At 42.6% G+C, this 15,585-nt stretch overlaps 1 protein-coding gene across 8 annotated transcripts in view; it reads left to right on the plus strand.

Annotated features, from left to right (window-relative positions):
• Window positions 1-14,807, plus strand: part of ARVCF (ARVCF delta catenin family member) — a 259,867-nt gene extending 245,060 nt beyond the window's left edge. For 7 of the 8 annotated variants that reach the window (XM_069030537.1, XM_069030538.1, XM_069030539.1 and 4 more), the window contains 4 exons: window positions 939-992; window positions 6,123-6,214; window positions 8,127-8,240; window positions 9,608-14,807. In XM_069030537.1, coding sequence (XP_068886638.1) covers window positions 939-992; window positions 6,123-6,214; window positions 8,127-8,228 — 248 coding nt within the window. In that variant the 3' untranslated portion in view covers window positions 8,229-8,240; window positions 9,608-14,807. The remainder of the gene's footprint in view (window positions 1-938; window positions 993-6,122; window positions 6,215-8,126; window positions 8,241-9,607) is intronic. The other variant, XM_069030540.1, reaches the window with a different exon arrangement.
• The last annotated feature ends 778 nt before the right edge of the window (window positions 14,808-15,585 follow it).

Raw genomic sequence — 15,585 nt, forward strand, 5'->3', positions numbered from 1 at the left:
TTTTACCCCACAGTCTCAATCAGTCCTTATTACCTGGAGATGGATAGTATTTCTTCCCTTACAAAGTGTACACTACTGATACTGTTTTCTCCTTGGATGCAGCGTTATCAGTTAAATCTTCCTGGAAGTGGGGTTGACCTTACCCTTACTCTGTATTGGAGTCTTACCCTTTTTTAAATAAATGTGCCCATTTTGGCACAGCCTCTTCCTCTACCATGCAGGGTTTTTTAATTGGAATTGGTATATTCAAGCTCCAGCTAATCCTATCTCTGCTTTTTCATGAGGCATAGCCACACCAGCACCACTGTAGCACCAGCTTTGGCTTCACCATGATGGCTGTGTCTCTGAGTCTGGCTCTGGTTGCTAAGAGCAGGGTTTGCCTGGTGCACTTTCTCTGGTTTAACTGCAGGTTACGGCAGAAACAGGAACCCCTCACCGCCCTGCCTGTTTCCACCTTCCCTGTCTTTGATCAAACCTGGCACGTTATGCAGAGGATGATTTGGATCACTTTGCTGATGTGACAAGAAACTTGTTTTCTTTTTGGATTAGTTTTCTGTTGGCTCAGCAGGCTGCTGGATTGGCTTGTGTGCCATGAGAAGCTGCACCCTTACTTATTTTCTTTTATTCTGGAGAGACCAAAGAGAAACCTGTTAATAGTGGTAGGTAGTCCAAAGCAAACTGTGGTTTCTGTTCAAGAGAGAAAGTTCTATATTGCAGGGCCAAAGCAGAAAATACATGGATTATGTGTGCTCTCTGGGGAATTTGATTCAGACTTCCCTTTCTGAATGGATAACAGTTGAATAGTTTAGGAATTTTTTTACAATAATGTCTGCGTTCAGTCCTTTATGGACCTCTCTGATTCTGTGACTAATTCAAAACTACCAAGTTTTGGGAAAAGTAAATGTAACTCAAGTTGTTCCAATGCTTCTGTTTTCTAGATAATGAGAAGTCTGGGAGTCGTGATATGATACCTATGGATGAACTTGGCCCAGGTAAATTCAGTCATAGATCAAACTCTGTCTGTTCCAATAGAGCACACTGTCGCTCACAGGAAAGTTCAACTATTTCTCTAGGAGATATTATTTCAGATGGATAAAGCTGACATTTAAAAACAGAGCATTACCTCGCAAAAGATTGGTCGTCCTTTTTTTTTCTTTTTTCTTTCTTTTTTCTCTTTGTATGCATGTAGAGTGTGCACACCAATTTCTTCACTACTTTATACGTATACTGGAGATACAATGACCCAGCTTTCCTTCTGCTCTTTGGCCCCTGAGGCAGCTGCATTCCCTGTTACAGATCTGGAAGTCTCTGGGATTCAAAAGGAAAAAAAAAAAAGAGTTGAAAATTTACATCGGTGCATGGCTTGTGTTTAAATCTGTTCTGCCTTTGCTTTTGTAGGTAAAACCAAAAATAAGTTCGTATGTGTGATATTCATGGCTCTGCTTTCCATTTACCTGCATCTAAATGAGCCTGGTTTTTCTGTAGAGTGAGAACCACCACTGACTGTCAGGGATGTGCTTTGAGACTGATAAGCTCTGTAGTGTTAAACTTCTAGAGGGTTTTTTTTTTTTCTTTACCAAGATAGATAAAGTTGCTGTGTGGTCTCTTGAGAATTTGCTTTACTCCTTCCAGTTGATGTTATTTTTATTTAAATATGCCTATATTAGTGCCTCCAGATCAAACAGTTTGGTATACTGCTATTAGTGATTGTAGCTAAATAAAATAGCAAGTTAGAGCCAAGAAAAAGCCAAGCATGTTCAGAAAGTAAAATAACAGGTATATATTACGTTTTATATTCTTGGAAAAATGAGATGCCACCTGCCATGAATCAACTGTCCATATGTATTTTGCCTTGGGGAACACTGAAACATTTGTTCTCACAATGGAAGAAAATCTCTTCAGAGAGGATTGCCTGGCAGGAATAGCTGTGTGCTGGCAGGTGCTGCAGAATGGGCAGTGCTGATTGTTTATAGTCTCAGTATTAATTGCTGCCTTCTGCTCTCAGGAGTTATTGGTACAGCCCTGACTACAAAACGAAATGCAAATTTACAGCATATGTAGAGCATCAGGCAGATTCTCTGGGCCGTGCTGTTCTCCAATCTTTTTATCACCTTTAGAAGATGAAATCTGTCAAGTTTTCCTGATCCCAGCTCTTGAGTGCCTTTTCCTTCCAATATGACTATAACTTTGTGCTATTTCAGAGGTCAGCTGAAAAGAGACTAACTTAATTTATCCCGTTTACTGTCCTTAATTCCAGGGAAGTGGAATAACAACATTTCATCTCTTCAGGCTCTTCCAATGCTGCGTGTTTTTTATCTTATGGGTATACTAACATGAGAAGGCTTCTCTGGACTATATTTTCTGGTTTTAACTTCATTATGGACTGTTGTGTTCTGGAGTTTCTGTTCTTTTTCCAGTCTGGAATGAACTGGTAGATACATGGAGCAGAACACCAGCATACAGTCTTCTGGGTTTGTGCTTCCAGTAAACAGTTTGGGTATACCCCCATATGCTCCACACCAGAGCCTCCAGAAAAGACCAAGAAATTTGGTTTGCCAAGAAAATGCATGATAGAGTACCAGAGAAAGTTTTCCTGCATCCCAGCTGGTTTTTTTCCAGAAAGTTGTATGCTCTGGTTTCAGTTGCTTATTTTTCCCTTGTCTTCTTTTTGTGACTTCACTTGCTCGAAGATCTTTCTGCTTTATATTCACTTTATATTAATTTAGAGAATTCTTCCCTGTCTCTAACTTTATGTTCATTTCATTTAATTCAGATGCTTCCAAGTTGCGTAGTTACCTTTCTGCTATACTGCTGTGGTACTGAACTGTAATTGTCTCAAACATTGTTATAGTGGGCCAGTGCAGAATTCCATGGATTTCCATGCCACACAGGTTGGTGGTGCCCATCCATCAGCCACGTCCTTCCAGCCCAGTGTTCATCCCTTGCAGAGTACAGGACTGATGGTTCCAGAACATCCCCACCTGTCTGCCCCTCCTCTGTGGGCTCTTCTTGCCAGTTTTCAGGCTGTCCTGGTGCCTGGGCCTTTCTTGTTAACCCACATTGGCTCTTCTTCAAGATTACAAAAAGAAAATTGCTGGTGCTGTCTCTGTTTGCTAATGCTGTGGGGGTCATCCTTCTCAACAGAGGAAATCACTTGCTATCAGTGTTTAGGGAGGCAGAAGGATACACTCCCCATCAACTGGCAGTACTAGACCAGTCAGATTGCTGCTGTCTGGGGCAATGGAACAGCCCCAGGACAGGGTAGGGTGTGGGTGTGCTGGGAGATAAAGGAAAACCTCTATTACAATTTACCATGGGATGCAGAGGTCTGTCAGGCATTCCCAGCTCCAGGCAGGCTGGAGAGCAGCAGTGCTCACTGTCACCGTGTGCCTGGGACCCTGACCCTCAGCTATCTGCAGAGGCAGCAGAACTGTGATCTCCAGTCTATGCCAAGTCCTCCAAAATTGTGTGTGTGCCTCAATTAACCTGCAGTCACTCAGACAGGAGCACCTGGGAGGTGAAATTGTTCAGACCAGAGACAGAGTTCAGATGCCACTGTCTTCCATGCCCATCTTCAGGCATGACTTTTCCTTTCTCCTCCTCCTCCTCCTCTTTGATGGGTCTAGAGGTTTGATATTTTTTACTTGAGAGCTGTGTGAGGACACAGATGGACTGACACTAGCAGGCATTTATTTGGTCTTGTAATTTGTGGTGGCATAAAAATGTTGCTCTAGAGTGAGTGGGAGATAGAGAAGCAATAGAGATGACAATAAGCAGGAAGCTGAGAGAGAGAAGTAAACAAGCCAAGGATGGGACATTCCTCTATTGACCAATGTAACTTTTGTCTATACAAGGGATTGTATTAAGTCAAAATGATGCACTCATACCTTGGAGCAGCAAGATATGTATAGATCTTCTTTATGCCACAGAAGCAATTAATTCTGGTCGCTTCTTAGAATGAATCTGAAACATGGGAGAAGCAGTATTTCTAACTTCTTGCACAGAGCCATGGTTCTCGGGGCAGTGAGGTGTTACTTCTCTGATGCAGCCTCCTTCAAGATATTTCTCATTTCATTTGATCAAATCATGAACTTCCTATCTCAGCTGCTGCTTATCTCGACAGGCATAGCACAGTGTGTGGGTTTTGGACACGTGACCCACCAGTGCTGGTCTGTGTGCAGTCCAGGGGCCTGCAGGATGAAATGCAAAATGTGTTGGAATTTAGATACAAAGAGCAAATTTCTTGAGTGTTCTTTGTTGGCAGATTACTGCCAGTGCAAAAGTCTTGCTGATGTGTCCTGTCTAAGCATGGGGGTTTTAATTTTTTAGTGGTATTAAAGATCTGGTTTTGCTTTTTTATTTTTTATGATTACAGTCTTTGCTAATGACCTTGCTCCCTGGGAAATATCACAGCTGCCATCCTTCACTTAGTGGTTGTTGCTTTCTGGGGGTAGTTTAAAGGTTTCCTTTGTGTCTTGGCAATTCCTTTTAGAAATGTTTGTGGATCACCCATGATAATGGCACTAAAAAATGCAAAGTGATCTATTACATCCTTGTGAGTACAGTTACCATGAGATTGTAAAAAGCTACCACCCAGTTGCTGCAAGTTTGATTTTCTGTTTTTCCATCACTTAATACATACTTTTGTGAAGTATTTTGTCCTAAATAAATGATGAATCTGTAGATCAGGACACAGCCTACTAGCAGTGTTCATGCCTGTCATTTGAAAGAGAATTACCAGTTGTGAGTTCCTCCACAAGTGCTGGCTGGGTAGCTGGGTGCAGCTGGTTTTTTTTCTTTTTTTGTTCAAAAGGAATAGCTAAGAATATCAGGCATCTTGATTGTCAACAAGTAAGTGTAAGTTAAGTGCTGTGTAGCAAATATTTCCATGCTTTATGATCTCTGAACGACATGTATAACTCCAGAATTCTGTAGTTATTTTTGGTCAGCGTGGTTAAATCATCTCCTACTGCCCTTGATGTCATAAATACATCCTGCCTCAGGTGCTTGTTTGCAGGTCTGTGTGCACTTGGGTTTGAGGTACACAGAACACTCCAGCTCTTCTCAGTCTGACCTGGCTGTGTGTGCAGTTGTCATGTGGGCAAACAGTGCCATGGGAACCCCACAAATACATCACTCACTTTTCCTTAATGGCCTGTTACAGGCAAGTAATAAACCGAGAGAGGAGCATTTTGATAGTTTATGTGAAACTTCTTGTGGTATTCTAAAAACACAGTTTGTCAGGACAAAAAAACATTAATGATCCCTCAATTACATAGGAGAAAACAAAAGCCTACAGGGAGCTATAAACTGGGGCGTCATTAACTCCAGGTTACAAAGCTGTCAAAGCAGAGCAGGCGAGGATCTATTTGTCACTGATAATGAGGGAAATTTGATGCATCACAAAAATAAATTAAGTTTTGCATTGTCTGACAATGATTCAAAGCAAAGGTTCTGAAGTAATTATAGCCATTTCTTTATAAAACCCTCTCACAGTTTCCTTCCTTGTGTTCATCACGCTTTCATGCTCCTCCTTAGTTGTCAGGAGAAAAGGCACCAACAGGTGCTGCTTCATAATGAAAGACAGCCCAAGCACAGCAGGGTTTGCACTGAGATTTCTTCCAACTCGACAGGCCCTCTTTGTCAGTGCTCTGATGGGGACTCTTCCAAATTATTGTCATGTCCTGCTAGTAGTCAGGCTCAGGAAAAGTGGGAACAGGCTGCAGAGCATTCAGAGAATGAACACAGCCAATTAATCAGGCTGCTAAGCAAAGAACACAGGATTTGGGCTGAATTTGGAGCTCATTAGCCACAGGGCATGAGATGACAACTTGCTGCTTTCCTTGGGCACTCTAAAAAGTGCAGCAGGCTGGGATGAAAACAGTGCTGCTTGCTAATGAGTGCCAGCATCTGGCAGTGCTATAAAAAGAAGGCTTCTCTGTTTGTTTTTAGCTGGTAAAAATGAAATTTCAGAGCTGGAGCACGTGAGAAGCAGGCTGCCAGCATCTTTGGGTTGTGGTGGTTTGTTTTCCTTTTCCTTTGCTGAAGAATTCTGCTTACATCAGCTCTGATTCTGTTCTTGGTTGTACTTCATACCTGACTGTCCTGTTCTTTCTCCTCAGATGGATATTCCACCATCGACCACCGGGACAAGGAGCGCAAGTACAAGACCAGTGATAACACAGGGGATGCCTCTGAGAAGGAACCTTTAAAAGTGAGCTCCCTCTTACTGCTGAGTGCTAGTTAGTGCCTTGGGAAGAGAGGAATCGAGTGTCCTCAGTCAGAAACACAGGGTAGTTACTCACCAGGGGGCTGTAAAGGGCCTTTTCTTGTTTCACATAAAGGCATTACTTTGTAATTTAGCACTTGGCTAACTAGAAATAAAAACAAAATGATGCTTTCCAGTGCAGGAGCAAATGCAGGTAGTTGCTGTACTCTTGTAAATAGATGAGGCTGTAAAAATAGAAAGTGTTTGTTCTGTCGCCCTTGTCCAGGCAGCATTTCCTGGCCCTGAGCTGTGTAACTGTGCTCAGACTTGGTTCTGACAAGTCTCTTCAGATTGTCGTGCTGCTTTATTGTCTTCCCCACGAGAAATAGGTGTGATCCTGTGTGTCCATGTCCAGCAGTGTGGTGAACAGTACTCATTTCTGCAACACTCATTCACAGTCCTGACGGTGGACCACAGCCATGGGTCAGGGAGATGGAGAGGGAAGAAGAGACATGCATAATTGTGTGTGTGCCTTCTAAATACAAATTTAGACAACTTTGTAATTAAAGATAATTCTTACTCCACAAGGCTTTTTTGTATTGTGGGCTGTGTGTGAATGTGGCTCAGTAGGCTCTGTGTAATTTCTGTTGCATTGCTGTACCTTTTCAGTGACCTTTTAAAAAGTCTGTTAATGCTGTGGCCACCAGATCTCCCTGGCCTAGAAACAAGCTTGGGTTTTCGCCTGGGGCAGTAATTTCAAGAAGGAAAAGGAGGATTCACTGAAGTAAGAGTCAGTGGTAGGAGACACTATTGCTAGTCTGCAGAAGGCTGTCCTTAATAACCTTTAGCACACTGTTGATGATACCAGAAAATCCAGGTGATTCATGTTGAGTGGAAACAGTTAAACTTCAGTCAGTTGAAAGGCAAACCCACCATCATCGAACAAGGGAAATAAAAAAATGTAATCTGGAGAAAAATGCTTCCATAGATGGTGAACTAGGAAGATGTCCTGCTGCACCAGCCTGCCTGTTATAACTTGCCTAGTCAGGCATTTCCTGCTGTGTTCTGCCTTTCCATGAAGGTACACCCAGGAGAGTGGCTTCAATCTGCCTGGACTTCTTTTAAGCTGATTACTGGAGTCTTACAATGTGTCCCCTTCCTCCAGTTGGCAAGAGATGCCCCTGCTTGAGCCAGTATCAATCAAATAAACTTTCTAGTTCCCTCATCACAGTTCTAGTACATTTTGCAAGGATGCAGCAGGAATGGATGCAGTAAGTTATATAAGAATGTTGATCAATAGGAGCTTGGCAGAAAATGTCTTTTTGAGGAAAATAGGCTAAGGTAGGAAAATTAACAAGTACTTGTTATTTTTGCCACTGAAAATACATTGAAGTGGTCCAATACAACCCTCAGAATCACATCAAGCAGCCCTAACTCCAGTGTATTACTGAAGTGAAGCACAACCAGAGTTCAGCAAGTGGCTGTTTTGCTTTTATGAGAGAGAGAAAAAACATTTCACCTCAACAGTGTGTGACCCACAGCCTGTGCTGCCTCTTGGTTCTGAATACCTGGGGGTAGCCTGAATCCAGGCTGTTGTACACAACAAAGGTGTGCACAGCCCTGCCCTCACCTGGGCAGAGCTGAGCAGCTGCTGCTCTTCCTCCCTGTGCTGCCAAACACAAATGTGGCTGTGGGAGTTGTGGCTTGTGAGCCATATGAAAGCTCAAGGGAGGGTGGGAATCCAGGGGAGTGTGGTGTTTTGGCTGTTGCAGATGCTTTTGTCAGTATTGTGCCTTTGCTGATCTTGTTTCTTTCTCTACCACTAATTTTCCCTTGTGCTACTTTAAGCTGACTTGTTTGGTGGTTTTGTTTGATTAATCCGCTCTGTTTTGCTTTAACTCCTCACCCTGTGCTGCAGAATGACACAAATAGGAAAAACATTAACAGGAGTAACAGGGCTTCGGTGAATCTGGTGGATGCCCGTGACATTAAACCCCAGCCTGTTGACTCCTGGGTCTAATTTGCATGCATGGTAGGTCCTTTTAATGGTAATTGGGGCTAGTGAATAACTTTCTCTTGTGCATGATCTGTATAGCTGTGGAATCTCTTCAAATCTAACTGCTAACTTACAGATACATGAAAATGCATTTGGAAAAAAAAAAAGTGGTGTTTATATTATTCAGTGTATCTTTAATGAAATACAATCAAACACCACTGTTTGATTAAAAAATAACCTGTCAAATAACCAGGCAGAAAGTTAATATTCTGAATGATTGCTTGTCAGCTGAAATGTGAAATATTTCTGCTGTTAGGCCATGGGAATGAATTTGAGTAGTGTGTTCCTGCTTCCAACCATTTTTCTCCCTCTATGCTCATTATAAGGATTAGCCTGAGACTTAAGAAAAAACATATCCTTGACTATTTTTGGATGTCCCCTGAGGTTCCCACGAATTACAGCAGGAAAGCTGCTGACTGTACACAAGTTCCTTTGCAAGGAGAGATGATATTGGTTACACAATAAACAGTGACCCACAACTCCCACTTCTCATTTTCTTTTTTTTTTCGTGTATCACTAAAGAAAGGTGCCTTTTTGTTGTGTTCTAGTTGTCTGCCTTTGCCATGTGCCAAGCTCCTCGGTAATGTCACTGGCCTTTCTTTGCTCCTGCCACTGCTCATCTGTGTCCTGCTGTCTTGCTCGAGTTACTCCAGTGATACCTTCTGGCACTCCGTCAGAGGATGCTATGTTTGGAACAGCAGGTGTTGTGCCCCTGGCTATGATTAAGGAAAATTTTAGTGACTGTCATGAAGGCACTGAGCAACTTTCCCATCAGGGTGGGCAACAGACTTTAAAGGCCCAAATTCCAAACCACGAACCATCATCCACCCCCATAATTCTACACGGAAATCCCTTGCATTAGTGGGAGAGAAAACTCCTGTATGTTTTTGGGTGGTGATGTTGGATATTTTTTTCCCCTCCTTCCTTTCAGTCTAGTAGAAATCCCAGGTGTTGGCAGATTGTTTCTGGGATGGAAGCACCTGCCCAGAGGAGCCTTTCAGCACTGTGAGGTGCTGTCACGGAGCAGGTCCTGGCACCATTGGCCTCCCATGGCTGCTCAGCGCTGCGTGATTGGCCATGGTGGCTCAGGCACAGGGCTGGGATCAATGTGCATGTGGTGCCTGTTTACCTCCTGCACTCTGCTCCGAGCAGTGAAGCCCTACAGGTGGGGTCCTACCTTTGAAAAATTAAGTCTATGCTTATTTTCTCCCAGACATACCCTTCCAGGAACCCATGTGTTGGCATAGGTAGGCACTTCCAGTCACTGTCCTACCACGAGGTAATGGAGATCACCAAGGCCATGTTACTGACTGGTATTAATCAGTTTTGACTTTATTTTGCAGGGCTAAAGTCCAACCACATTTTTTTTAATTGAGGGGGAGAAACAAACATTGAATCGACACAGAGGATCTCATCAGTCACCACTGCCATTCAGACTGGGAGGGCTGCAGGTTCCAGGAGGGCGTGGGGAGCGAACCCACCCGAGTGCCATCGCCGAGCGGAGCACGATGCCTTACAGCGAGACACTCTGCTGCTTAACTCCCTGACATTCCCACCAGAAACAGCCACCGCCTCCCCCACCCTCCCTCCACTCCTGCAAGAAGAAAAGCAAGAGAATCCAAGCTTCCATGTAGCTGGCTGCGTTCTTAGGTGACTCTTACGTGTGGATGGTGCCAAGCTGGAGAAGTGCAGGTCATGCGGCAGCTTCATAGCAAGAGAGGAACTGCGGGATATTTGAAATGATATCGTAGGTGTAGCCACGAGGAGAATAGCACTTTTCTGGTTTGGGGCTCATTGTTTTGGTTTTTGTTTTGGGGGATTTCTTTTGAACTGTGACTCTTAACATTTTTGAAAGCTTTCTGAAAAATGTTTAGGTTTTCTTTATTATTCCCACAGAAAGTGCAGGAATGTTGAGTGGGTTTATTGGATTTCAATGAAGGGAGAAAATGCAGAACAAAAACTATTAAACGCTAGTTAAATGAACTGGAGAGTGGATGACAAAATTGATGCAAGCTGTATAATCTGCTTTTAGAGTAAGCTATATCAATCACAGTGCTATATTATCATTATAATCTGGTGTACAATACTTCTGCCTTTTGAATTCTGTAACGTCTCTGGTTTTATTTCCACATATTGAAAAGCAGTTTATGGAAGGTTTCAGTGTCCCTGGTTCAGAAATCAGTGCTGAGAAATGGGAGTTGGCTGGCTTTTTATTTTCATGTTCTCAAAGATTGCAGTAAGGAGCTTTTACATGTTAAATGTATCATTGTTGCATTGATGATTATTAGCTACTTTTGCCATAGCTGTTAAGGCATTGAAGGAAATAGGAGCTTTTTTTGTAGGATGTCTTATTTTGAACACACTATAAAATTTGAGATGGATCTGTCACTTATATTTGATGGTAAATTTTTCAATGTTGAATCCATGTTTGCTTTGGGCTATAGATTCTGATGAAAAATGCCACAAAGGGAACTGGTTTGGCATTTTAAAATCATTGTCATGGTTTCTGTGTTCCTTTGCTTTTGTTTTGAGATTGAGTATTTCATTTGGCATGCAAATCACCTATGTGCAGAGGCTCTCCTCCAGGATGCCAAGGCCCCCCTTCTGTAGGGGAATGTTTACCTCAAGAGAACATACTCTGCAAATGTGGTATCTGGAAATGCCAGGAACTAAATGACTTCAGATCACTGATTTTCTCCAGGCATTGGTCAAGAGAGGGCAGCAGATGAGAATAGGAAGCAAATGTCTCAGTAGCAGCATGAGAGGACTTTTGCTGATTTTACTTGGTTGCCACTGTTCTTTGATTGCCACATTTAGTTTTAAACAAGCTCCTAAAACGGTGTGACTGGAAAGCACATTTTTGAGTCTAGCAAACATCATTTGCAGTTTTCAGTGCCTGCCGTTCCCTTTGTAACTAAAAAGGGGAAATATCCAACAATCTCACTGCCCCCAAAATATTACTGTTATAGTAACCATTACATTTTTTATAAAAAAAAAATTAAAACTTTAAAAAAAAAAAGCAAGTACCAAGAGCTTTGTATCTTCTTGAGTATATTAAAAATTTGACATGAATACATATATATAAATAAAAAAGTCTATATATCTATATATATATATATTGTTGTGCAGAGAATAGGTTAACAAAACCATGTAAAGTAGTTTGCAGGAGAGGGAAGCATTTGTTGATTCAGGGAAAAAGACTGATGCCAGAAGCTGTCAGTGATTTGGATGATATGTGTGCTGCTTCGCACCCTCCCTTTTTGACCCTCATCTTCCACATACGTTGCAGTGTCACTTCTGGATCCTGGGGAAGGTGAAGTTGCTTGGAGCAAATCAACATAGCAAAGATTTGTTTTTTCACCTGCATGAGAGTCCTATTGGGCCAAAGATGCTCAGCGGATCAAGGGAAGCAAAGAGAGGCACCTGTGACTATCTGTGTCGGGGCAACGTCTCTCTGTGTAGACATAAAGTGTGGCAATGAAACCAGGTACATCGTCTGACTGTATATTATATCAATGGTGCTCTTTTCATACTTGTTCTGCCAATACGCGGAGACCCTTTTAACCAAGCTACACAGAAGAGTTTTATATCACTTTTGGTTATGTACTTGGTGTATTCTTTTTGTATATGAAAGGATTTTTTTAAAAACGTTCAGTAATTAGCAATGGAACCTGCTTTGTAGCTGATTAGAACAGTGTAAGGGAAGGGCCGTGCTGTCAGTCTGTCCCTGATCTACTTCAAACCATATATTTACCAAAGGAGTCTGAGCAAAAGTTCACTTAAAATAAAGACCTGACTGTTGAAAGGAGTCTCTGCTAAGACTTTGTGGTTTAGTTATTGTGCAGATATTTCAAAGCCAGCAAGAAGTTAACAGAGAAAACCACAGGTAGGGGCAGATGAAGAGACTGGGGCCGATTATGGTCATGACTTCCAATCCAAGTTATTCCATGGCTCTTAGTGGGACACTACAGGGACACTCAGAGTCTGGGTTGAGTCTACTATGATCTCAGTCATTAGTGGGCTAAGACCACTAAGGATATTTGAGAAGCAGATTCAGACCCCATCTCACTTCTCCCAAAAGTCTTTTTGGTATTTACACTGCACCCTGAACCATCCTTGTCAGGTTAGATGGCACTGGCTGCCCAGGTCATTGTAGCAAACTGTTGTTTTCCTGGGGATGTTACAGCAGCCAGCAGAGTTGTGAGCTGACAACATGGTTTATTGCTGCAGAAAATCAGAGGATGGAATGTCAAGAAGTTGGATACCAAGTTGATGGGCCAAGGCTTCCCCTGGGAATCACACATCAAACCCCCACCTTTCCCATGCCGTACATTGACAACTAATTCCCAAGTATGTAGCAATAACCCATCCTCAACATTACTGTGGGTTTTTTTCTTTGCAACAAACTGTTGTTTGGATAGTGAGGAAAGAAAATGGATTGGGGGATGACTTGTATGTGAGACTGTGACCTTGTACTATCAGCCCACCTGCTGAGGTCCAAAGCAGGGTACCTTGAACCAGGTCTGGTGATTTAATGTCCTTTTTGTTTATGGACAGAAGGTCACTGGTGGAATGTGTGCCCACCCCTGTCCTCACCTGTCCCCTTGTTGGCACAAGTGTGACTGGCTGTTTGAGCTGCTCTGGGATGTGGGTGGATGAAGCCGTAATTGTTGTGTTTTGGCAGCAGGGACTGTATGTAAAGAAGGGAAAGCGGCAGTGTGTGTGACTAATGCTGCAGTAGGGTCTAGAGTCTCCTGCTAAAGGGCAGGCAGTGCTTTTTAGGGCTCAGGTATGTGACCTCCTCTTTTCCTGTTGGCTCCACTGTGAAAGCGGAGGGAATCTGCCTGCAAGGGGCTGGGGTAGAAGAGATTTCTACCTGCGGAAATTATAGTGGGAGGGATGGTTGTGGAAGGAAGTGATGGTGTTGCAAGACTCCTCCTAAAGAGAAGGAAATTTGACAGCCCAGCCAGGGCTGAGATAACATGGGAGAGGGAGACTTCTGACAGCATGTGATTACTGCAGAACTTTCTTCCCAGGAAGGTGGTTTGCACATCTCCCAAGCATTTTCACTGAGCTGTGCAAGTTGAAAAAACATTTGTGCCAACTACCCTGGAGAAGCATCAAGTTTAGCTGTTGAGTGTGTGAGCAGTTGTGCTTTATGCCTTCCCAGGTCAGTCACTGTGTCTGCAGAATCCGAGGAGGAGAGCAAAAAGGCAAGGTTTTAGGACATTTTGGTTCTGTTGTGGATTTAAGTAGCATATAGCCATAAATGCAACTTAAGATGTGTTGTCAACTTGAAATGCTCCCTAGGGAACAGCTTGGGCAGCCATAGGTCCCAATCTTCAGTGTCTTCTGGCGTTAACTGCTGCCTATCCCAGATCTCCTCTCACATGCTCAGACCTTCTGGTTCTGAATGCATTTCTACCAGGGAAGCAAATCTGCTCTCTGTTGCCAGGATGTCCCCAAAGGGACTGACCTGGGTAGTAGGAACTGACTTGCTGTCAGTGACACATGAAGAAAGCCAGGGGTGGCATGCCTGTTACAGCAGTGTCATGAGTTTGTGCCAGCTCTGAGGAGCAGTTTCAGTAATGCTTTCCAGCAGGAAAGCCTTGTGCTCGGCAAAGCAGTTTTCACTCCTAGAGCAGTTCCATGAGACTGAAGGTGGTGAGTTACCTTCTGTTACCTGCCTTAAGGTTGAGCATAGGCTCAGCTACCTGTGAGAGAGATGCACATGTCAAACCCTCAAGTAAGCAAAGCTTCAGAAGCCAAATGGGCACATTAGAGTGGTTATAGCTTCATCTGCTGCGCGACTGCTGGCTCAGTGAAACCTACAGTGTGCCAATACCTTCAGCCAGCAGGTTTGTGCTGTTGGGGTGGAGTTTTTGAAGGTGTTTATATAGAGGCATAGTTTCTTGCAAAATTTCTTTGATGCCCCTAAAATCTGGTGTTAACTTATCTTTGACAGAGAAATTCTCTGATTTACTGGTACAGTAACTAATCTAGTGCATTTAAGGGGAAGATACTATGAGCCTTTGTTTTCTGTCTTGACATCAGGGTAGGATGATCTGAAGTCCAAGGCGAGGAGGAAAATAGTGCAGATACTACAAGGCCTGCCAATCTGGTTCTTACTGTTCAGAAAAAACAAAATAACTAGACTAAGAAGCTTACTGGTAATTAGTAGCTAATGTGTTTGTAACTTCATGTGCCTTAAAATTTTCATGGTAGGAGAACTTAAAAAAAATCAACAATGTGTTTTCTGTAATACTGCTCAACATTCTCTCTGTAGTTTAGACTGGTGGGATTTTGCATTGTATTTACACTGTACTATAAACTGAAACACTTAGAATGGTTTGATTTTACAAGTATGGAGAGGAAAAAAAAGGTGGATTATGCTTTTCATAGAACAAATGTTACCATGACAGAATGTATTATTATTATTATGATAGGATCTTTCCATAATGCAGACAAGTAGAATGCTTGTTAGAAACCAGGTATGTAGGATAACAATTTGGTGTGTTTTCAATAAACCATGCCTGGAAAGAATACATGTGCCATTGGTTATCTTTTTGTTATATCAGGTATCTCAAATATTCTTTGGCCTTTGCAGCAGCAGTTTTGTGTGGCAAGGGATCATTCAACCCTAGCTCAGGTCAATGCTGTGTGTTAGCAAAAGGTCAGTGGTAACGAGGGGCAATTGAAATATCCTATAAACAAGTAAAGCTGAACATTTTTGACTCATTGCCATATGCTGGAGTTGTAGCATGACCCTGGACTGTAGATCATGGGGTTTTTTTCTTTTTTCATATACAAGCATATTTCTGTGGAAAAGACATCTGCACCACTGTTCAAGGGCCAGCATGTTTGTGAGCACAGAACTTGCTGATAGCTTTTCCATTTGGGAAGTTATTAACCTTTCCCAACGAAGTCATAAAATCCATGTAGCTTTACAAAGATTGCACATTTCTGAAATGTGTGCAAGAAAAACTAATTGTAGCAATGTATGAGGTTTGGTTGACATGAGAAATTGTTACTTTGAGGATGTGCCAAATAATTTACATTCGGTACTGTGGAATGAAAGAAAATTCTGATACTGAAGAATCACCCATGTATTTAAGGTAACAGCCAGTTACTAACAGATTCATTCTCTTGAGGACTGCCTCATCTGTGTTGGTGAGATCAATGACTGGCACACCTGAACACACCATATCCACCGCCATGCTTTCATGAAGCATGACAAAACCTGACAGAATGTTCTGCAAGGTCTTAGAGAAAGAATGGAGGTCAGGTTTTCTGTGAGTGAAGCGTTGTGAATCATTGCCAG

Source organism: Aphelocoma coerulescens, chromosome 15 (genome assembly GCF_041296385.1).
Source record: "Aphelocoma coerulescens isolate FSJ_1873_10779 chromosome 15, UR_Acoe_1.0, whole genome shotgun sequence".
NCBI lineage: Eukaryota > Metazoa > Chordata > Aves > Passeriformes > Corvidae > Aphelocoma > Aphelocoma coerulescens.